The 24,308-nt window shown below is 43.3% G+C and overlaps 1 protein-coding gene and 1 long non-coding RNA gene across 8 annotated transcripts; one reads left to right on the top strand and one right to left on the bottom strand.

Moving 5' to 3' along the window:
• LOC125709887 (melanophilin-like) lies at window positions 1-22,827 on the bottom strand. 6 transcript variants are annotated; one of them, XM_048978859.1, is made up of 16 exons: window positions 22,066-22,827; window positions 19,967-20,153; window positions 16,582-16,803; window positions 14,779-14,915; window positions 12,877-12,918; window positions 11,601-11,656; window positions 10,754-10,846; window positions 10,456-10,558; window positions 9,215-9,411; window positions 8,949-9,032; window positions 8,571-8,813; window positions 6,720-6,890; window positions 6,376-6,537; window positions 6,197-6,265; window positions 5,342-5,387; window positions 1-1,121 (listed from the first exon to the last, which is right to left on the bottom strand). In XM_048978859.1, the coding sequence occupies exons 2-16, from the start codon at window positions 20,074-20,076 to the stop codon at window positions 1,075-1,077; spliced, it is 1,782 nt and encodes a 593-aa protein (XP_048834816.1). In that variant the 5' UTR covers window positions 20,077-20,153; window positions 22,066-22,827; the 3' UTR covers window positions 1-1,074. The 6 variants fall into 6 exon arrangements, with proteins under 6 accessions (XP_048834816.1, XP_048834815.1, XP_048834817.1 ...); XM_048978858.1 differs by having other exon boundaries at window positions 19,967-20,143; window positions 22,066-22,826; XM_048978860.1 differs by having other exon boundaries at window positions 19,967-20,143; window positions 22,071-22,137.
• On the top strand, window positions 13,262-17,559 carry LOC125709894 (uncharacterized). 2 transcript variants are annotated; one of them, XR_007382860.1, is made up of 3 exons: window positions 13,262-13,296; window positions 14,786-14,962; window positions 17,200-17,559. It is a non-coding gene; the product is annotated as an uncharacterized LOC125709894 (long non-coding RNA). The 2 variants fall into 2 exon arrangements; XR_007382859.1 differs by lacking the exon at window positions 17,200-17,559 and having other exon boundaries at window positions 14,786-15,095.
• Window positions 22,828-24,308: the final 1,481 nt, after the last annotated feature.

Raw genomic sequence — 24,308 nt, forward strand, 5'->3', positions numbered from 1 at the left:
GAACATATTTTTTTGGAATAATTTTTATTCGTAAAGAACTTTCCGTGCCAGTTCACTTTGTCTTTTCGGAGACATTCAATTATGACAGAGCAATGAGGAGAACAATGATTGAGGAGGACATCCAGAGGCTGTACGCTACTCTGCGGCTTCCAAGCACAGAGCATGTGGACCTTGCTGGTTAGCTTAGTATTAAATACAATGCCTTATCCATCCATGCCAATCACCATATGCAAGAGGGCGAACAAAAGATCCGGAATGTTAGGCAAAAGTCAGCAACCCTACATTCAGTGCTTCTGTCTGAACATGTCCAGCATAAAAGCAACATTTAAACAGATTTGGTTCCGAAATCCTGATGGAAAATATAGCACAATAAGCAATTTGGATAAAATCTGCCGAAATGTATTTTAAAATGCAGATGTTACCATTTAATACTAACAGAGAAAAAGACAATAAGGTTACTAGACACTTCAGTCCTCACTAATTACATGAGAAAAAAGACTGTAAAATAACAAAAAAAGTCACAATCATATATTGCTTGAAGAGATGAAAATATGAAGGTATCAGAGAATTTTCAACAATTGCCAACATTGTATCAAGATTGTATCATTAATCACTTTAAATCAGTCAGAATAACTTCAACTTGTGTATAATGTGAGAAATCCCACTCATTGAGATTTACAATGATTATTTTGTTATAATCTTCTTCTTAAATAACTTTCATTATAGATAACTTCACATTTTATTTCATGAGGCACCAACTAATATGTTACTGTATAACACAGAAGAGCACAGTGGTAAAGAACATAGATTCTGGCCCCCGCAGACATTACATGGGAGGGTTTAAAGACAAAGTGTAAGAAGATGGTTTTTACATCTGGGTGAGAATAACAAACACTCAGATCTAAAGGATTGTTTCATCTTTCCGGACATTTAAAATAAAGAAACGTGTCAGAAAGTCAAGAAATGTTATTAATCAGTAGGAGTCAGTGAATTGCAAAGGAACTGAGCGCAGAGATGGAAGCACATCTTAAAGGTGTATTCTGGGACGGTGGAAAACTTGAAGGGGATGGTTCTTTAAATGAAAGACCGTCTTCGAATGGATCCTGATCCATTGCCACTTCCTGGTAGAGGGAAAATTGAGAGAAAAATCCGAGGGTTAATACCGAGCTCATACTTCAAAGCTGGTTGCTACAACAATCAAATCTCTACCCTAAAACCCATTTATTTACATTTTACTTAATATAAAATGTGCGCGTTTGCGTGTGTTTGTGTCAGTGTGTTTAATCACAGTCTTCAACAAATATGAAATTCAGCCCAGCAATGTTGCTCAAATATTTGTCGTACAGACACCACCATCATTTATTAACCTAATGCTCAAGGCATACAGTAGAAGCTGATAAAGTATTTTGCATAAATAATAAAGTGACACTTATTATTTTTCTCAGACAGGCCAAATGGATTGCTATAAGGACAGCCACAGAATTTGGAGAACTTTGGAGAGGTCATAACAGGAGACTACTGGATGGCTCCGAAGATACTCTGGCAAAGCATTTTACACCTCTAGACTGGGCAAGACCTTGGTCAGGCTGTGTTGAGCAGGAATGGGGAAGTGGTGCTGGGCGGTGGTAATAAACATGTTGTGAAACTCTTTAACCGGGTGGGTATGCACTGCCTGGTGCATTGCTTAGCACCGTTGCCTCATACCTCCCTTATCCTGGGTTTGAGTATCTGCCATGGTTTCATGTGTGTGGGATTTGCATGCCTGCTCTATGTCCCCCTCCACAGTCAAAAACAGACTGAGGTTAATTGGAGTTCCCAAAATGCCTGTAGTAGTACATGAGTGAGTGAAGATTGTTTGAGTGCGTGAGTGTGCCCAGTGCATCCTCTGTTGTTCTCTGCCTTGCACCTATAGCCTCTGGAATTGGCTTCAGACCCCCTGTGATCCTGAATAAGACAAACAGTTGCAGAAAATGGATGGATGGATGGATGTGCACTCCCACCAGGAGGCAGTGTAGGAAACTTCTGGTAAATGCGAATCTGTCAGTGCTATGAATGCTATGCCCAATGTCTCTATTGCTATGATGGGGAGCAGCCAGGACTTCCTGCACAGAAAGGGAGGGAGGTGCAGCCTTTCGGTCCCTGAACGAATGAAGCAAGAGTCGTGTCCACATGCTTGGAACAAAGCTGAAGCAGTTTAGGATGGGTGTCGGCCTTTGGCGCTGATGCATGTTGTCTCTGCTCCTGCTTCTGATTTTCGTGGGCAGAATATCAAGGCTGAGCTGTGGCCGGGAGGCCATCCCATGGAGGTGAAACCCCTGCTATTTGCAGATGGTGGTCTTTTCCGGCCTCATCTGACCTGTTCCACAAGCCCGCGTGTGAACAGTTGGACAGGGCATATACATCGGGACCTCTAAATAAGAGTGGAGGGGGGGGGGGGGGGGGGAGTTTAAGTATCTTGAGGTCTTGATAATAAGTGATAATATGAGACTGACAGTCAATCAGTTCAGAACCAGTAGTTTGATTGACTCTGGGTAGGTCTGTGGTGATAAAGTGGTAAATAGCTCATCTGACCGGGCTGGATATTTACGGCTTAATCAGCATCCCTGTCCTCAGCTAGGGTCATGAGCTCTTGGTGATGACCAATCACAAGGTTGCACACAAAAATGCCCCCCCCCCCCAAAAAAGAGTGAACTTCTGTAACCTTGGAAGGTTAAGATCTAGCCTAGCAAGCTTGGGCTGCTGTGTGTGTGTGTGTGTGTGTGTGTGTGTTAGACGCCTGTGTATGTGTTTGCATGGGTCACATTTGGGAACAAAAATGTTCCCAAAGTGTGGTAAAACCTGAAAGTTCCTTATCTGGATAACCTGAATAAAAAAAAAATATCCATAAGTCTTGTATTTTGTTTGGTTACTTATAGCTAAGATTAGGGCTGCGTAGGGGTTAAGCATGTCATCATCAGTAAACAAAGTCAATTTTATATATGTAGAGAGTGGTAACTGAACACTGCAGTGTGCAGCCAGTGTAGCCAATCCCACATTGGGATATTTTTTTCAGCTTATTTTCAAACATCTCACTCCACAAAAACCGTGTGTCAGTTTCCCTGAAACGGGGGGGAATAAACACCTCGTTACAAAATCAGCTATGACCATAAATTACGCTTGAATGTTCCATGTAGGTGTCAAAATAATGTTTCACATAAGGAGTCCAGTCATGGGACTATTTTAGAGCCAGAGATTTGGTTGTTGCTCAGGACTAGCAGAGATAAAAGCCTAGAAAAGAGAAATGTGCTGTTGAATAAGGAAGAATTTGAATCTTCCACTATGTGGAACACAGCCTGAAGCATGATACCAAGTCAACAGAGCAGAAAGCTAGAAAAGCAGAAGGTTTAAATATAAGCAGCTGGGGAGGCAGGATCATACTCAGGCTCTGTTCAGCAGAAGTGGGGAAATGATGACCAACTCTAGGGATGTTGACAAGTGGTATGAGGGACACTTTGAGGAGCTCCTTAACCTGGTGTGGAATCATACTAAAGTCCCTTTCAGACGTGCACCAGCTGAACCTTTCTAGAACCTACCCAGAGAGGTTGCATGTGTGAATGTAAATGTCGGAATCAGTCGTACCGGACGTTAAACGGACGTTAAACGGACGTTAACGTTCCAGGTACTTTCTGATTGACCCCCACGTGTGATTGGAGCAGGAGAATTCTGGAGAATTCAACACAAACGAATGTCGATGATATTTCTATCATGTGAATGGCGCGAAAAAGGAAGAGTGCCAATATTTGGGGGTGAAGAGAAGGGTCATTTACACGAAGATGCCCCCGACATACATGGCTAACCGGAGAGACGACGAGATTCGGAAACTTCTGGTAGTAGCGCTGTAAACGAAACACTCAGATTTTACAGCATACTTCTTGCGTCATGCTCTACTCAAGCGCCACCCCTCGTCTAAGTATTTCTAGTAGGTGTGAACGCATCTTATATGGAAAATCTTCGGTTGTGGGCCACATGTGAAACGGCAGCTCTGGAAAATGTCCGGACTTGATTCTCTGGACAATGTCTGGAGTTAATATATGAAAACGGCTTAAAGTTCCCATTGAAAGAGAGGAGATTCTGCCCAACAGTTAAACCTAGATTGCTGAAATATGGAATTGCTGATCTGTTACTGCTGATGACCCTATTCTCCAGATCTCCTCATAGCAGGTCCTATAACACAGGAGGATTCAGCCCCCAGTCCATGGCCAGTAATTCACCAGGCCACAGAAAGAACATTGTGGGGTTCTGCAGAGGTGTTTGCTATTTTCCAAAGATAAACTACATGCTTTCAAATTTTAATGATCTCTCATGTTTCCACATTCTGTTTACGTCTGAAAAATGGAACTGGTTTAAGTTCGGAAAAAAGGGTGAGTTAACAGACATCAAAAGGTTGCAATCCCCTACCCTAACAGGCACTTCAGTGGAAACGGTGCAAAGCACCAGTGGAGAGGACCTGCAAGCAGACCCAGTATTTGCTTTGATTGTAACTTCCAACTCATTTGGGAAAAGTCTAGATAATCCATTAGAATAAGATGGAATCTGTGGCACTGGATGCAGAGATTCAGTCTGACCGGCTTGTCACGTTGCCACCACAATGCTCACCAGGAGAAGCGACACAAATCATATAACAATGAACAATATCATATAACAATGTTTTTATAATAAGTCATATAAACTTGTCATTATTAAAAGAGAGGAATTAACAATTAATTACACTGATCAAGAAAGTTTTACTTTTTTTTCTCAAACAAATTGAAACAGGTGAATCTTACAGTATTTTTTGTGCTGAATTGAAATTTTTATATATTTGCAGTATACATGCATGGTGGTAGTGGCTCATCCAAAACGTAGAAGTGTATGATTTTCAGCTGTACTTGGCCCCTTTTAAAGGTCCAGCAGAAGGTAGCTTCCCTTTAGTTCTTCAGTGACAAAATCTTTGTCGACCAGTGTCATTTAATAATCATACATCATGCAATTTAGTTTTAGTGCATGTAGTTAAAAACTTAGCTGTGGAGTTTTGTGGAAAAATACAAAGGGCTTTCATCCACAAACGCTGAGCATTCACATGCTTGTCCTTTTTTTTTCGTTTCTGCTGAACTATTCAGCTACTTGGATTTCTGACAGAGAGCTTAAGCTCTCCATTTGAGCCAGATGAGTAGATGAGAGATTTATCGCTGATCGAAACCCAGCAGTTCTAGGCTGCTTTCATCGCTCTCATAAGATCTGATCTCATTTCTCAGTGTCGTGTGATGATGTTAAAGGAGCTACAACATTTAGGAATGCGCAGGAAAGTGGGCTCAGATCTTACTCGCTGGAGCGTCATTAAGGACCATTCGCCTCTGTGCGCCGGATACCTGGAAGGGAAGAGAGATTCAGGGGTGAATGGTGCTCCCCATTCCTACATGGGCAACCTGATCTATCCTATAGCAGCTTGGTTGGTCTTCAGGGATGCTCGTCCTCCTACATATACACACATCACGTCCACCTGATTATACTCTACTGGCTTGCCACCAAAGTCTAGTTCTAGAACCTCCTTCTGGCATATCAATGATCCTTAGCCAGGGGTAAGTGACCCTGGTCCTGGAGTGCCGGTATCCAGCAGCTTTTCTATCCTACCTGATGAGTTACTATCTGCCTGAGATCAGGTGAGGTTCATCAGAGACCGATTAGAAAACCTGCTAGATACCACCACTCCAGAATCTGGGTTGTCTCCCCCTGCCCTCCATCATCCATTTTCCAAACCGCCTATCCTACTGGATCGCGGGGGGTCTGGAGCCTATCCCGGAAGCAATGGGCACGAGGCAGGTAACAACCCAGGATGGGGGACCAGCCCATCGCAGGGCACACTCACACAGCATTCACTCACGCATGCACACGTACGGGCAATTTAGCAACTCCAATTAGCCTCAGCATGTTTTTGGACTGTGGGGGGAAACTGGAGTACCCGGAGGAAACCCCACGACGACATGGGGAGAACATGCAAACTCCACACACATGTAACCCAGGCGGAGACTCGAACCCAGGTCCCAGAGGTGTGAGGCTATAGACAATAATAGACAAGTGCTATAGCCAATAATATATAATCAAATATGGCTATGCATGGTATTAAACATCTTATCAAATCTGGGTATTTTGTGGCCTGTGAACAATGTTTTCCATTCACCTTCTTCCTTGACTTCTCTGACACCTCCGCCATACTAAGGGCAGCTATCCTGTTCTCTATGTCAGAGACCTGTGGAGACACACGTGAGGCATTAGTGCCGCCCGGAGGGGAGCTGGAGCCACGCCGGCGTGACCCCACTCTGTAGGCCCCGGAGGGGTCCCCGAGCTCTGCGGAGCTACCTCGCTCTCAGTGGTCTGCACTCTGGCGGCAGCCAGAGCCACTTTGTCCTCCAGCTCAGACAGCTCGGAGTCGGTGTACCCGCAGTAGCGGCTCTTCGCACTCTGCTCCAGGGACTTCAGCTTCCTCTCCAGGTCGTAGGATTTGCCTGCTGTCAGGTAGACCTGCAGGAGAGCGGATGGCAGGAAGGATACGGCACTCAAAGCTAACACTCTTGGTAGGATATTATCACGTCAGGAAGTTTACTGTAGGTCTCTGACACACAACTTAACATGTTAGAGGTATGCTCGGCATGTTTTAGCCCTTGCAATGCCGCCTTGACAGAGATGGGTACAGTTAAGCTTACATTTTCCTCAAGTGTTCTGTAAGCCTCATCAGCTTGCCTTACATCTGTCCCCATTAAGCGGTATGTGTCATTAGGCTTTGACGGAGCCAATTCAGTCAGCGCTCTCTCAGTGGCATTTATGGTTCTTAGGACCACAGTAGTGATGTCACAGAGGGCTGCCGCACTGGATCTCTGAAAGCCATGTAAAGGGAAGAGGAGTCAGTGGACCTGAAGGCCACCGAATGGGAACACAAGTTAGTCAGCCGGAGCGCTGTGTTAGTTAGGAAAGGTGAGCGTCTATGAGTTACAGTGCAGCAGCGATGACAATGCATGACCTCGGTCCTTACGGCCGCGAGTTTAGGAGGGTAGACTTGAGCACTGAGGTAACACTTTTCTTAAGTTCAGTAATTTATAAAAACATTTATAACAAATAATGATGCATTTATAGAGCATTACAAACATGGCTGTAAATATTTATCGAAAGCCATAACACATAATATTATATGCATTATGAATACTTTATGAAGCTCTCATCTATAATGTACTATAGACACCTTTATAATGCATTATAATGGTTGATATAAGCATTAAGGATGCTTTGTACTGCATTATGAAGGTATCTATAGCACATTATAGACGAGAGCTTCATAAAGCAGTCATAATGCATTATAAACATAGCTATAATGTTATGTCTTTTTATAAATATTTACAGCCATGTTTATAATGCTTAATGAATGCTCTATAATGTGTCATAAATGTGTTAAAGTAATAAAAACATGACCTTACGTAAAATGTTACCAGGGCTGTTAGTAAATATGGAATAGAGTAGGACACTTGGCTCTGGATCCGGTGATTGTGACTAACTGTTTGGTAGCATTTGGACTGTTGGTTAGTGCGGAGGAGCTGTTAGACCACCAGGCTGCTAATCTTGGGGTAGTGTAACGTAGTGGTTAGAGCAGCCGGCGCTGGCCCTACGCTCCGTTGGCTACAACTAAGTAGCGGTTACGACCCTGACGTCTGCATCTTCTCCTCCTATCAGAAAAGCGGTTAGAGCAACCATACAGCCAGGATATATGTCATCATCTTGTGGATTTATTTTAGTTCATTTTGAGTGACGTCCTTTCTAACATGATAGGTCCAAAGTGGAAACAAGTGAAGGTTTAGAAACATAAAGGGGAATGAATGTGATACACGTTGACTGAAAAAGCTGAGGCAAAGATAAGCAGAAGAACCTCCAAGCATTCAAGACTAACTGCCCACAGCACCCCTCCACTGCACGTTAGCAAGTAGTATGTGTGGGACCGTTGTTATTACACTAAGTGACCGGTATTGATTTAAAAATAATTACCAACATGTGTACATCCTTGTATTACTCTATGCAGTTCAAAGTTTATGTACAGCAAACTCTCAAAAAGAGTACAAAAGCAATATCAAAAATCTAAAGTAAAATCACGTATCTCATGAACAATTAGGAATTAATTATTTACATCAGCTTAGTCTCAGAATCACGTATATCCTAGGTTAACACTTCGGGCGACTGGGTTTCACAAGAGACCAAAGGGTTCTTTTAGTCCAGAGTTTGGAGAAGGATGGGATATAGTTTTCCCCATATTGGCAAACTGGGATTTTTATTGTATAGTATTTTATTTAAATATGAAGATATACTGTATTAATACCATCAACATGAGTGTGTGGAATCAGTGCATGGTGTTAGTTTAAGGTGCTGAGTCTGTCAGGATGTTGTAGGCAGTTTGTACAGTATTCCTGCAGTTAATGAGTTGGTTTGTGCGTGTCTTAATCTGCATAGACTCGCTATGCCTCGTGAGTTTGCTGCGCTTGTACTACTGTGACCGATGGCATGTTTGTTCTCACCTTTTGAGCGTCTGATTGCTGCTCATCACTTGAGGAGCTCATTACCCTCTCCATGGCCATGGGGCTCACCAGGGCTGGCTCTCCCCGCACCCTGTCTTTCCTCTGGGTCTCCTTGTGGGTTGGGGTCACTTTGGGCTCATCTTCCTCTGAGGAAAGGCCCTTGTCGCTGATATTTCCAGTCAGCTCCTGTAACTTCCTGCTCAGCTTCACTTCTTCTAGGTCCACTGCAGGGTGAGAGTCCAGCTGGGGAGAAAGCAGGTCAGTCCAGTGACAGGGTAGCTCACAGAGAGCCAAAGTACACAGTCACCACACAGCATGAGAGGTGGGCCTGCTGAGACAGAGAAAGACAGTGTCTAATCTCCCTGAATGCTCTCCCACCTGCTGAGGAGGTTCGATCATCTTCTGCTCCAGACGACTCAAGAGGCTTTCAATGGCTTCCATGCGCTTGGACAGCTCAGTCATCTACAAAGTAGCCAGCAATAGGGCAGGGATTATGGCTTATGAGAGGGACATTCTCAGACTTAACACACGCAAAGAACAGGACTTTTGGGATGACTTTGAAGCCTTTTGATTGGCTGACAGTCTGGATACATTACAGGTATGACACACCCCGGGCCTCTGCATACTCAAATATATGCACGCACCGGCGGAACACTCTGGTGCACATTCTCCTGGGATGAGGCGCGGCTACGTCGCCGTGGGGGCAGCTGGAACATGGGGAAGCGCTCGCTTCCCTCTTCTTCTGAGGTGTCCGGCTCGCAGTGAGGGTAGCGCTGGAATGTCCCAATCTTGGATAGCGAGCGGGTACGCATTATCCGATGGTCTGGGAAATGGCCCTCATCTGGAACAGGTGGATATATGCAACATGTTACACCTAATACCTGATTTTAGTACAAAATAAAAGTGACAAAGACAATCAGCCAAGTAATATCGATCAGTTTCAACACTGGATTATTCAGCGTCTGAAGATTTCAGCACTTTCTAACTACTAACTGGTCTGATTACTGCACAGACTTTAAATAATATGCAAAACATATCGTGCCAGGAGTGGCCAGTCTTTTCCTGAAAGGGCCGCTGTGTGTGTAGGTTTTTACTGCAACTCACTAAGTAGATTACAAATTAGAGGACTGATTGGCTGAAGAGTTCTCTGGGTTCGAACAGCTGACCTTAAGGTTATCCCAAAAACCTGCATACACACTGTTCCTTTGCAGATAAGATTGGCCAGCCTTGTATTATGCCATATGCAACAAATTATAATCCCACTCATTTACAAGCAATGCAATAATGACATAACAGCCGATGGAATAAAATGAAAACATTGCCAGGAAAATAGCTAATTTAAAAATCAAAATCAGTCTATTGGAGGTATTGTGTTTGGCCCAGTCGATGCTTTATGAAGGTATTGTGTAACATATTTCGAACAGCAGTCTTTCATTTGGTTCTTCAGCCCATATCCTACATGATGAATAATATCCTTCTTCCAGGTCACATGTGAAGTTGAACTGTTGTACTTCTGTTCTCCTCTCCCCGCTCAAAGATGGCTTCAGTTATTGTACTGCTCTCACTGTGTCAGCAGACCAGGACTGGGTCATGCGCTAAAGACCACAGCGCTATTCATAGTCCCAAGCAGAGCTGCACATCTGGAGTCTGTACTCTTTGTTGTATAATGATCTTAAGTTAGCGGATGTTTAAAATCTGCCTGCACATAAATTTGCTCTGACGTATTCTGGACATTTCGTAGTGTACCTAAAATCCATTCTTCATTAATTTCCTTTTGTCAGTGGTCAAAACAGCATTATACAAAACAGCAATACACAGACCACATGAGGAGTTTTATGAATTGCACGGGCGTTTGTTGGTGCAAAAGTGAATTCTCTGTGCTCACCATAACGAGACAGTTTGTCCAGGCTCTTCCTGCGGCTGTAGTGGAGCTGTACCTCTGTGTTAAACTCAGGATCATTCCTTGGCCTGTATTGTTCCTCCAGTACCTGTGACTCGCCATGAAACATCAGCGCAAGCTGTCAACATTACGCAACGTACCTGAGGTCTGGATCAGATCATCTCTGAATGAAGACAAGCCCCCGTGAAAGTATTGTGGTCTTTACAGCATGATACTTATGATCAGAACCAGCCATCATTAGCAGCAGCCATGAGAATGCGAAGAGGGAGGAATGACCGGATACCTGGACAGACTGTCGGCGGGAGTGGCTGGAGCAATCCTGCTCCATATCAAAATCCAGTGGGTGGACGGAGAGGAGACGCTTGGTTTTCCGCATCTGAAAACATTGAGAGAGAAGGAAGAGTCACGACAGAGAAAGTTTATAGACATGGTCTCACCGAAAATGATAGAGATTAAGCTATTTTTAGACGATGGAATTCCTGGAGACAATGGAGATTACTGAGATATGACCACTGGATATTATGGGGTGTCCACAGCTCCAAACCACCGGAGGCTGCAGACAGACACTGGCGATTATGGTTGTGAAAAATAACATCACGTCACATTGGAAAAATCCTACGAAATACACCTTGTTTACAAAAAATTATGAAAAAAAAATGCAACAGAAATAACAGGGAGCCCCGAAACCCCCCCCCCCCCCCCATCCTTAGTCACTAATGTGATCACCCAGTGATGGTGGGGGGTCTCTGGCTCTAGTCTGTTTACATTTGAGGATCCAAAGCCCTGCTTTATTGGACAGTAGACTGGGATTCTTATACCAGTACTGCCTTCATAATGGTGAGATTAAACAAGGTCCATGCGACCTGTAAGTTGGGCCTTTTTTCTTTTGTCAGGATGGTTTTAATCTGTTTGATTTCGTTTGGTTTTTATCTTGTTTACAGGTTCGTGGTCTTGGAAACCTGGTGTTTAGTCTTTGGCTTCCTGGTCGTTGCTAGCAGATGTCTAGTTTCCAGGTTTGTGAGGTTAGTCAGCAGGAGTTTGTCATGAGTTTTGCCAAACTCCCTGAATGTGTGTGTGTGTGTGTGTGTGTGTGTGTGTGTGTGTGTGTGTGTACGTAGACCTTTGCTTACCATCCTGTAACGCTGACCATCTAATGCTTCATCCTCTTCATGACCATCATAGTTGTCTGGGGATACAGAGAGATGGTTTGTATGAAAGAAACACTACAGAGACTATATAAATGAGAGAGTCAACTTTATACCTGGTTATAAAAGCTTCACACAGCCCTGATTACAAAGTATTCACATGGCCTTGAACACTGAGGACTCACATGGCCCTGATTAGAAAGGATTCATAAGGCCCTGACCACTGAGGACTCACATGGCCCAGATTACAAAGGATTCATATGGCCCTGACCACTGAGGACTCACATGGCCCTGATCACAGAGGATTCATATAGCCCTGACCACTGAAGACTCACATGGCCCTAATCACAAAGGATTCATATGGCTCTGACCACTGAGGACTCACATGGCCCTGATCACAGAGGATTCATATGGCCCTGACCACTGAGGACTCACATGGCCCTGATCACAAAGGATTTGTATGGCCCTGACCACTGAGGACTCACATGGCCCTGATCACAAAGGATTCATATGGCCCTGACCACTGAAGACTCACATGGCCCTAATCACAAAGGATTCATATGGCTCTGACCACTGAGGACTCACATGGCCCTGATCACAGAGGATTCATATTGCCCTGACCACTGAGGACTCACATGGCCCAGATCACAATGGATTCATATGGCCCTGACCACTGAGGACTCACATGGCCCAGATCACAAAGGATTCATATGGCTCTGACCACTGAGGAATCACATGGCCCTGATCACAAAGGATTCATATGGCCCTGACCACTGAAGACTCACATGGCCCTGATCACAAAGGATTCATAAGGCCCTGACCACTGAGGACTCACATGGCCCTGATCACAGAGGATTCATATGGCCCTGACCACTGAGGACTGATATGGCCCCGATCACAAAGGATTCACATAGCCCTAACCACAGAGTATTCACACATCCCTGATCACAGAGGATTTATATGGCCCTGGGTATAGGCTCTGTGGGTTAGGACCCACTTTGATTAGATGGTCACTGTTCTAACTTGGTGGCTGATGTCACCATTAGGCTGTTAAGTAAGGCTCTGAACCCCAGCCGCTCCAGTGACATTACCAGGTACTGCTCTCTCCTTACCTTGCTTTGGATAAAAGCATCTCATAAATAAATGTATACTTAATGTACACACAGGCTCCTTCGTTTTTTCCCACATCCCCAACCTCCCTCTACCCCCCTCTCTTTCTCTCTCTCGCTCTCTCTCTCTTTCTCTCTGTCTTTGTACTCACGGCGAATGTCAGCCGTGCTGTGTGTATCATCATCACGGGGACCTGTTGAGATTAAAATGGTGGTCAGCCATTCTAACACAGACCAAACCAGAATATTTTATGCCTGAAATAAACAATTTTGTATTTCTGTGACTGGTTTGGGAATTCTAGACTCAGCCGGTTATATATTTATTTAACATAATGGCAGTTAATATCTGTATTCCAAATTTGCTATGATTTGGGATGGACAGTGATGGTATAGGGCTGGATTTTGATAGATTTCCATGGCAGCTAATCTCTAGACCCATACCTAGAGCTAATCTTGATAATTAAGTTCAGCTGGTCCTGGTTGGACTAATTGCTTTCTTAAAGCGTTTATAGAGGCAGCGGAGTTTGGAAAAGTCTTGAGAGTCTTAGAGGAGCATTGCAGGCAGACCTGTGGTGAGTATGGTTTGTGATTGTTGTGTTGCTAGTGAGTTTTCTTTTTAATTTCGATTAAATGTGTTCTGATTGCCCTTCTTAAAGGGGCCTTGTCCCTTTTCATTTCATTATGCCGGCTCATGAGTACCCTTGCTTTGCTTTTTACCTCTGCTCACAACCTGTCAAAAAAATATGTAAAACCTATGAATGCAAGCTGGAGGCCTCCCTTGATGTGCCTGATGGGTAACAGCAGTAATAAAGCCAGTGTGGGATGCCTGGTAGCACTATGACCCAGTGAAAGTTTGTCAGCATTTCTGCCTACAGAGGGCACTTCCATCCTCCTGGATGGATGTATAGAAGTAGAGCACTGCAGGAGAATAAAGCAAAACAGCCTAAATCACGTGACCCTCATGTAGCATGTATGGATGCCCCCCCCCCACAACGTGCAGCTGGAGACTCCTATAATGTAGCCAGGCAATTATTTGAAAGAGTGGGTGGTGAAGCTATAAAGACTAGGTTTATATTCGTTTCACTCTTGCTAAATGGCAGTGAGACACTGAAGGTTTGTGTAAACCTTCAGAACTTTCACAAGGTAGGAGGGGGAGGTGGTAATACAGTGGTCTGGATGAGGAGCATGGACTGACAGCATTTCGTTCTAGGGATGCCTGCAGGATTTTCCCTGGATGTGCAGCCGCCCTCCCTGATATGTACACACCCACCATTAGGGGGATGAGTTCCCCTTGGTTAACAACCCCCCCCCCCCCCCCCACCTACAACCTTGGTGGTGCTTTTAATTGCGTACTTAAGTAGAGGCAACCTCTTGCATCCCTGCAACCTTCCTGTCACATTAAATTCTTGTTTTCTTAGGTGTCTTGTTCATTAGGTGAATGTTCATTAGTGCAAGACCAGTGAGTTGCCTGTCTGCGAAACTTGTTGAGCTTCTTGCTGGTGCCTGTTAGTGGAATGACATTGTGTGGTTTTTTTTTTTTTTTTTTTTCTGCAGAAAACAAGCTCAATCTATATCATGTTCTTAATTCATAATTAAATATGTTTCAGGCTGGAACTGTGAGACTGCTTATAAATCATCCAGCGCAATCATCTCCATTATTTCCATAGTTGTGTCTTTAGTGTTGATGCTGTTAACTTTTGAATATTAATAAAGATTAAATATCAGCTAGCAATAGTAGTATTTCAACAGATGCATAATGTACATTTCTACATATTTCTTCCATCTTCCTAAAGACAGTATGTAATGCAAAATAAGAGAAATAAATTGATAACCAATTGTGTGAGAATCACAATCTGGAGTCTCAGGTTCGTTTTTTTCCCCCAGAAACATGCAGCTGCTCCTTGTTTTACATTTATTACAGAAATAACTAGGTACAAAAAAGTAACATTGGCCAAATAAGTCTAAATTCCACAGGTGTACAGCTGCTGACGCCCATGTCCCATTCTTAGAACCATCTGGAACTGACTTTGCTCATCCTGTCCTTTGACACCCACCTCTCAGGTCCATCAGCAAGCCCTGCTCCCCATTCAGCCTCTTGGAGAGCGACCGCATCACCTTAGCACTGCCGAATCGCTTGAATCGGGAACGAATGTTGTTATGGAACCAGTCCAACGTGCCTGTCTTCAATACCCTGTGTGAGCAGGAGGATGGCGCTCATGAGCATGTCACACGTTCCATGTGAGTCATGGCAGGAGAACCACAGCACCCAGGTCCTCTAGCTGACCAGCATTGAGACTGAGAGCTAAGCATCTCCCAATGAGCTCTTGTGTGCAACAAATCCTAAATAAAAGCATGTGTGCATAAAAAAGGATTATATAGAGTACGGTGAGCAATGCACGCAGATGACTGCCACCCATGAGGTTTTATAACATGGTGCTCCATGGTCCTTGTGGAAAAAAGCCAGTGTTTATGTTCTAGCTGCGGTTCTATAGACTCAAATGTGCCATAGACTAAATAGAGTGACTGATAATGGAAACTCAGGGTGGAAAAGCAACAATATTTCAGACGTTGGGTTTATACATCAAGCAGACATTTACAAAGGTAATTGTCACAACAAAATCTGTCATTCGTGGTGGGTTTTGAGGCAAAGTTGCTATAACAATGTTCCAGATCTATGTTTACGGTACATATGTAGTTTTTCAAAAGCAGGATTGTCGGTAACTGCGAAGGTAACAGGCTGTAGGCTTCTGCCTGCCTTCAGGGCAGCTCCTGCTGTTCCCTTCACTCTAAAAATGCATTTTGCTGGCAAGCCTAACAGTGCATGGCCATCTTGGCTCGCATTGGCTGTCAACAGTTGGGGGCTAGCGGGCTCTTCAGAGAGGTTTTTGGATGGTCTAATGAAGCCATGCTTACGGGAACTGGAATCTCTCGGGGATAGCAAAGCTGCTGCATATCTCTTCGAAAGGCTAAGACGGAGAAGTATGACATGACTGTATGTGCTGGCCTCCCACGGCAGCACAAGCTGCTTTCAAATTCTAATTGAACTAACTTAAGGTGTCGACTCTACACTGTGTGGACCCGCACCTGGACTCCTGGAGAGAACAACATGGAACCAACTTGGACTTCATAACTATATGAACTCTAATGAATCTCAGTATAAATGCAGTTTCATGCTCCCCAGTCCCCCAGAGGAGGATGGGGTCCCTTTCCGAGTCCAGGTTCCTCTCAAGGTTTCTTCCTGCTAGAGGGAGTTTCTCCTTGCCACTGTCGCCTCAGGCTTGCTTGGTGGGGTTCTGGCCGGTTAAATGTAAAGTGCTTTGTGACAATGGCTGTTAAAAGCGTTATATAAATTGAATTGAATTGAATTGAAGGTGTCACAGAGGCTCAATAATACTGTTTTATACCTTTGGGGATGTAGGTTCGAATTTGCATGTTCTCCCTGTGTTCATGCTGATTTCCTCCGGTATCCTTTTGCTGTCCAGAAGCATGCAATAAGGTGAAACGGTATCTTTAAGTTGCCTTTAGTATATCATTTCCCATATGACCCTGCCATGAACTCGCATCCCATCTAGAGTGTCCCTCACCCAGTGCTTCCATTGACACCCAAGACCAGATAAGTGATTATGGATATTCAATGGATGAAATGGAAATTGTTTCTTACTCTTGTACTTGGGTACTTGGGTGACATGGTGCCTCACACATCCCCGGTTGGATCCCTGTTTCTGGATGTGTATGTTGGTTTTATTAAAATACCCCCGAAGCCATATCCTTTAGGTTTGTGTATCTTATGAATGATCTTCTACTGTCATGAGTGCGACAGGTTGACCTGGTGCTGGGTGAAGGCTCGGGGGCCTGACCTGGACATGCAGCAGGGATCGCAAACCCAGCTCCTCTCCTTCTTGATGTAGTGGCTGCAGCTTTTGCACATGTAGAGCTTGCAGTCTGCACATTGCCGGCGACTGTTCACAAGGAACTTGAAGGGTTGCAGGCAGTGAATGCAGTAGGATGCGGTCAAGCTGGGCTGGCTGGCCAGAAGCTCCCGCTTGGAGTCTTCCTTTTCGATCTTGGTCTTCAGATCCCTGTCATAGCCGATACAGGAGTAGGAGGCGGCTTACACTTCTATAGCATAAAGTACTAAACTGTTCATATTCCCGCAACTTTCATTTAAAAAGAATTATTGCATTTCCTAAAGCAAGCTGCAATAAATATAGCATTTGGTTTTATGGATGGAATCAAATTGAGAAATACACAGTCAAGCCAAGAGGCCTGCTCCATATAGTTAAAAATTGGACTTTTCACTTTTCATTCACGGACTTATATAACAACATAGGATTGGTTGCATTTAAGACCTGGATGTTTTCACTGAAGCAATTGTGGACTATAGTGTAGTAAATCAAGGGGTCAGCATTAGGAATGGTGGACCATCTATGGCATAATAGTCAAATTACTTTCGGATGTCTTTCCTCCACATGCAGACAGAGGAGAAGATCCTGAGGAAACGAACGGATTGCCAGTCCATCTGCAATGGCGGGAGCCTTCGCCAAAAATCACAGAACGGCAGCACGACTCCTTAATCCAATAAGCAAGCTTCAGGCTTACATTTCGGCTGCTTGTTGATGTAGAAGATTCCCTGACTGGGTCATGGACTTAAGCTCTCCTGTATTTGTGTCCCTGGTTTGCTCTGGCATGGAATACAAATGCACTGTGCATCCAAAATAAAACCTTGTGACTGTATAAATGACCCCCAGAAGGCTTTCCTGGGTTTTTGCTGACAATATCCCTTCCATAGCCTGGTTACAGCTTCCCTTATAATCACTGTCCACCGGTGATTTGGGCCTCAGTTATATAAAACAAGTTAAATGAAAACAAGTAAATGTACAGTATGTCTTAATTAAAGAGGAGAGCACTGGAAATTTGTATATTTTATACAATAACTGGGTTAATCACAGCCACTAAGCAACCAAAATTAAACTGGTATCCAGGTATCGTAACTCGTGACTCGTAGGTCCGTCGATTAATGAAAAATTAAATCCTTTGTGAAATGATGCTCGCACACAGAATCACCGAGAATGATCTCTATACAGGCAGAGCAAGTCCCAGACTGAGCCTCTCACTCTAGGACCTCAGGAAACACAACTGTGTTGTGTATGTGTGTGTCATGGAGAGCAAGATGGGGTAGGCAAACAGAGAATTTCCCCACAGGGATCAATAAAGAATCATTTCATTTAATTTTATTTCATCTGCCCAGTTGGTTATCAGAAAGACTTTCTTGGTCTTACTTTGTTACTAGTGACTGGATGACCAATGGCATCCAGTTTCCTTTTTTATGGCAATGGTTACCAGTGTATATACAGTAACCGCACGTCATGCTCAGTAACCACAGTCTCAAATGCCTCCTTAATTCCAACATTCAGCAATAGACTCTGTCTGTATAAGAAAAATGATCCAGACCAGATAACACACAAGTGTGTTTATATGGGACAAAACAAATATTAACTAATGAGTTCTTCTAGGTTGATAGGAGAACCCATGTCATTCAGAGCATGACAATGTAGTTTTCTCATGATCTTCCACAAAAATACCAGCCTGAGAAGCCCTAGACAGCTGAAGTAGTTTCGGGTTTCTTCAGCAATTCTTAGGACTTTTGACTCCGGCGCTGTGGAAAATGTCCTGAGCCAGAACATCACATCCTGGTACGGAAACGGCTGTATGCAGGACATTAAGGGACTACAGACAGTGATTCGGGCAGCAGAGCGCTGCAGATCTTCTCTACCGTCTCTGTGGGACATTTATACCAGGAGATGCTGGAGCAGAGCAACCGGGACCATCAGAGACTCGTCTCATCACAGTAACTGTCAGTTTGAACAGCTGAAATCAGGCAGGCGCTTTAGGAGTTTTATGGAAAAAACAGAGAGACTCAGGAGAAGCTTCTATCCTCACGCCGTAAGACTCCTTAATCAGGACATGCCACCACTACACCCTTAATATACACAACCCACGTAAACCCAACTGTCACCAACCTGCTGTTTTTAACAATCTGCAGCTACATTTCCATCCACCCTTGCTGCTTATATTTATATTCATTTATATTTATACTTATGTCTCCTGCACTTTAAATACAAAGCTGTCATCATATGCACATGTACAGTTTTTTAACCTTAAGATAATTTCCTGTATTAGTACTTCTGTATTCCTCTTATGTATACATTTTTAGTTATTGTAACTTTTTAGTTTATTGTAAGATTTTTAACTTGACTTATTCTTAATTCTATTTTTGATTTGATGTGCACAGTTTAAGGGTCGTTCGGGGTACATTTCACTACATGTTGTACTTGTATAGCCAGGTATGTGATGAATAAAGTATCTTGTATCTGTTTCACTCCTTCCAAGGAAACACTCAAAAGCTGAGTCGTGCTTTACTGCCCTAAGCAGCCATGGAATTTTCTGGTGTGAGCCACAGAGCATAATAAAACCTTGTTTGTTGACATGGCCAGATCGTTAATGATTAGTTGGCTTCAGAAAAGAACGAATTATGAAAAAATTTATATGGAAAATTTACAGTTTGTATTTGTTGTTGCTTATAGCAATATTATGAGTTCTTAAGTGTCTGGCCATTGTTAGGTGTTTATATGTGCTTCTGCCCTGAGGTTTGCCATTTGTGGTTCATGCTTTTGGCATCTCCCAGTTCTCTTTGCAGGGCTGTTGCTAATGGTGCTCGGAATCTGTGAGCAGTCCAACTTTGCCAAGGCTTTAGCGCTATGGAAGCCTGCCTTGTGACTGGGTCCTGAGTACACAGTGTACATCTGACTCACAATGGCAGCCTTTCTGCTGCACAGTCACACAGCATGTCAGTCTGCTCCACAGAGCCCAAAGAGCAGCAAACCAGCCTTTCAGCCCTCCGCAACCCTCACAGATAAGAGTAATATGAACAATTAAACATCGACAATGTCGGAACATTCATAGCATTGTGTTGTATGGATTGCAAAATGACATACTTGTTAGGAAAGTGTTGCAACTTTCCAGTGGAATAAAGAGCTGTGAGCTTTGCAGGAGTTCTAGTTTATGGTGTAGGGATTCCAATAGCTGACCATCCGAGCCTGTCCACATGAAGGATGTGAATTTATAAGCACTTCAAATAATTGCGGATTTTCCATCCTGGGAACAATCAACAGCTAGTAATTTGCAGGTGTTGTTGCACATCTAAGCCAGTTTGTCCATCAGCTAAATAAAGGGAGTACTCACCCCAGTCTGTTCTCCTCTGTTTTCCTCAGTTCCATATCACGCTGTAGAACCTTCCACACATGCTTGGCCTCCTCATCTGTCAGCTTGGATAGGTCCAGTTTCTTGTTCATGGCAGTGATGGATATGGTGCCGTCTTCACTTCAGCTCTGGCTCTTGGGCAGGGGCCCTGCTCTACAGCTGTGGAACACTTAGAGGTAAAAGAGGGCCTGCTGTTTCGGAGATGGGGTGTGATGTCATTATCCAAGCTACTCCAATAAAACTATCAATTTGACTTTTGTAAAGGGTCTCTTAGCAATGTAACAATACACAACACCAAGTCCTGGTCAAAGATTGACAAAACTCCTAGTCCATTCATCCATCCATCCATCCATCCATCCATCCATCCATCCATCCCAGAGTTGACTGGAGTCCAGCTGACTGGAGTAAGATTTCCAATTCGACACAAGTTTGCACACTCATTTAAATGTATGTAACAGTTTTATTACCTTGTAAATAGTAAATAAACTGCCCCAATACCTTTGATGTAGCTAATTTTAGGTTTTGTAATGTAATAATATATATTTTCCATAATATTTCTTGCATGAGCATTAGAGTCTGAAAGTGTGAGTATCATGTCAGATCCATGAGAGTTGGCAACCCTGCCATCCATCCATCCATCCATCCATCCATACATACATACATACATACATCTGTAGTTGCTGCCTGTTATCCAGACCCCACACTGTGATTAACCTGTGTCTATGGGTGACATATTACCACAGATGCAAACATCCATGGTTCAGCCAACACACTTCACAATAGATATGATGATGTATTTTACAGCTGGCTTTTATTTTTAATGAAGCATTTCACTTTAAGCTCAATAGTGCTGCAGTTGACTCCTCCACTAGGATGTATACTTTCAAACTTCAATACATATTTTGTTGAACCATGATGGATTTCTCTCTCTGAATCATATAAGATTTGTTTTTCTGAATGTCTCACTGTATAGTTTCTCTCCATCTATTCAGTTTCCTTTGTACTTATTAGAGAGGCTTTTCTGCACAATATACACATTACTGCAACTTCATCCAACTGCACATTTAACTAACGTTTCCATAATAATAACCTGCCCACAGATTTTTCTGCCAGTTCTCCAGTCCTGTGTGGAAGTTATGTCATGGGTTGTTAGCGCTCAACAAATCATTATGGTCTGTTAGTCATTAATTAATTTACTTTCGTTCGAGGCCCCACCGCTGCCTGAATGGGTTTTGTGAGAGGAACTGCTCTGCAATCAGCAGTTCAGTCATGTTAGTTGCTACAACCGCTCTTGGTTTGTAGATGTTTATAGTCCATTGAACTTGGCTTAAAGGCATATTTTTAAAAAGCCTCAGCTAAACTAGAGAGAGAGCCTTTATGATCACATGGCCGTTCCTCGGCATGGTGTTCAATGATACAGACTTCATGATACTTCATAACAGAACAGAGATATCTTTGTCCAAGCAAATATATGCATGTTTTACCATATCTATTACAAGTTTATCTAATTCTACTGTGTCTATTCTGTCCTGGTGAGGAAACCATAAAGGTAAAAGCCTGGGTCCTCCGTCGTTTTTCTAATGTTTCCACACAAAAATAAGCTTCAGGAAGCTTCCATTCACACCAAAGCTTCTTCATTAACACAGGATTGTCTTCATAATGATCAGATATGTGATTTTATCAGTATTTACTCTGCAAATAACAGGACTGTATCATTCAGAACAAGTTACTATTGCTGTTAATCAATGGTAAAAGTATTCATATAAAAGAATACTTCAAGACACTCTATGTCTTGATGTGCTTTACTAAGCATTTTGGTATTTTAACACTATGAAAGTGGCACAGCCTAGGTATCTGTAGTTTATCATTACAACAAATCAGTATAGTAATTAAATAAATGTAACTAATTTTAACCATGTTGAAGCTCTACAAAAATAACATATGAGACAGGTTCTAAGTGCAGTATGAAACACTATACTGATAAACATACTTCACAGACAGACATACACGATATCCAAAATAATATCATATGTATAATGGCACAGACAAGCAACATTACTGAACATTACCAGCTTACTAACCTGACCTTTGAGGAGTTCCTGCTGCTGGGAGTCTTTGCTGCGTGCGGCTGTTTCGCTCACTGCTGATGGGGTATGTTAAATTAACAATGTTAATCACATGCTCTCTGTCAATTTAGGGAGGAATGTGAGAGAGCACTGGTCTCCCCGCCTTCTCTGTTCATGCCGAGACACACTGGGGATGCATAACTGATTTATATAGTTTTTGACATAAATGTGGCGGAAAAGCAGGGTTATTAAAGGCCCAGATAAAGCGCTAATGATTTCTCTGTGGTTTTCCTGTTTCTGTTCCTTCATAGTTAAAACAGAACATTAATGAATACTGCATATTAGTGTGTTTATGCTTGTATCCCGTCCTGTAAAAGTATCTGCCCACTTCTTTCTATGGAAATTATATGAAATCAATTTTGTATGCAATATGCAAACTTAATTACTCCTCTCTCTGCTTATTTCTCTTCATTCATAAAGCCATCCATCCATTTTCCACATCCAGTTGTGCTGTGCATGATCTCCCGCATGGCCTCCCGGCCACAGCTCAGCCTTGATATTCTGCCCACGAAAATCAGAAGCAGGAGCAGAGACAACATGCATCAGCGCCAAAGGCCGACACCCATCCTAAACAGCTTCAGCTTTGTTCCAAGCATGTGGACACGACTCTTGCTTCATTCGTTCAGGGACCGAAAGGCTGCACCTCCCTCCCTTTCTGTGCAGGAAGTCCTGGCTGCTCCCCATCATAGCAATAGAGACATTGGGCATAGCATTCATAGCACTGACAGATTCGCATTCACCAGAAGTTTCCTACACTGCCTCCTGGTGGGAGTGCACATCCATCCATCCATCCCTCTTCTATACCCGTTTGTCCTATGCAAGATCACAGGGGGTCTGGAGCCTCTCCTGGAAGCTATGGGCACAAGGCAGGGAACAATCCTGGATGGGCTGCCAACCCATCACAGGGCACAATTACACGGTGTTCACTCACTCGTGTATTACTACAGGCATTTTGGTAACTCCAATAAACCTCAGCATGGGCTGTGCGGGGGGTGGGGGGGGGCAGGACACCAGAGTATCCAGAGGAAACCCCATGACGACATGGGGAGAAAATGCAAACTCCACACATGTAGGACTGGGGTGGAGATTCAAGTCCTGGCCCCAGAGGTGTGAGACAACACTGCAGAGCACTGCACCCCCTCCCCCCACCCCCATTTCTAAACATAAACATATTTTTTAAAAAGTCTGAGAACGATCCACTTAAATAATGGTGGAGTGGCATGGACTGCTGGCTCGCACCTCCCCAGTCTGGGGGACTGGACAGAGTGTTTATCTTGCGTCAGTATCTTGCATCTTCTCCCTCTGTTTATGCATTTCTCTCATAGCCTAAGAACATGCATGAATGCGAATTGGTCTTTCTGAACTGCTCATAATGTGAATGTTTGTGTGCGTGTGTGTGTGTGTGTGTGTGTGTGTGTGTGTGTGTGTGCAAGGTCTCCCCCTGCCTTGTGCTCCAGATCCCCCCAACCCAGAACTGGCTAAATGATCGGAAGATGGGTGGACAGCCAATAAACATTTTAAAGTGCATACTTTTTTTAACTGCAGTCAGCAGCTGTGGCAGAAACTGAACATGATAGTGATTATATTTCCAGGCAACCACAAGCAGTTATGGATAATTCTGAATTTAAGGGGCTGCAACATCTGATAATGGAATGAAACATTCGAAATGGGGCTTAATGAATATATAGGGATATTCTACAAAGGTATCTATGGGAGACTATACACGAACAGACACACACACACACAAACACACCACCTCTAAACCACCTCCCATCAAAAATAAATGGGATTATTTGTTAAATATCAAATTGCCATTCCCTACCTCATTGTACTTACTACTACCACTACGCTAATTCTTTGTATATTCATATACTTAATACTTCAACATCCATATGCAACATTTAGTACTAATATAATGTTTAATAAATAATGTTTTCACGCTGACATAAAATGTATTTTTTATTTTGAAAATCACCTAGGAAACACTGATGTGAAATTCATCTTTCAGATAAGTAAGATTCTCTGCCAAAGTGTAGTGGGGGTAACATCTGCCTTGGGAGGGAGAGTCTAGGTGACTGTTCGACTTCCTAGTGATTTGTTCACACTGAACTGTGGGGAGTTTAAATATGCAGTCAGTTTTGATTTTGCTTCTCCTGGCCAAAAACACTATTTTTGTGTTTAACCAAAAGTCTGCTGCT

The sequence above is a fragment of the Brienomyrus brachyistius genome, chromosome 16 (genome assembly GCF_023856365.1).
Source record: "Brienomyrus brachyistius isolate T26 chromosome 16, BBRACH_0.4, whole genome shotgun sequence".
Taxonomy (NCBI): domain Eukaryota; kingdom Metazoa; phylum Chordata; class Actinopteri; order Osteoglossiformes; family Mormyridae; genus Brienomyrus; species Brienomyrus brachyistius.

What these genes read in the sequence shown, in the direction of transcription:
- LOC125709887 (XM_048978859.1), bottom strand. Translation starts at nt 20,076, where the DNA reads ATGAACAAGAAACTGGACCTATCCAAGCTGACAGATGAGGAGGCCAAG. An exon ending in TGATCGAACCTCCTCAGCAG is followed by an intron (nt 8,814 to 8,948) that starts GTGGGAGAGCAT and finishes CTTTCTCCCCAG; the next exon opens with CTGGACTCTCACCCTGCAGT. An exon ending in CCTTAATGACGCTCCAGCGA is followed by an intron (nt 1,122 to 5,341) that starts GTAAGATCTGAG and finishes TCCCTCTACCAG; the next exon opens with GAAGTGGCAATGGATCAGGA.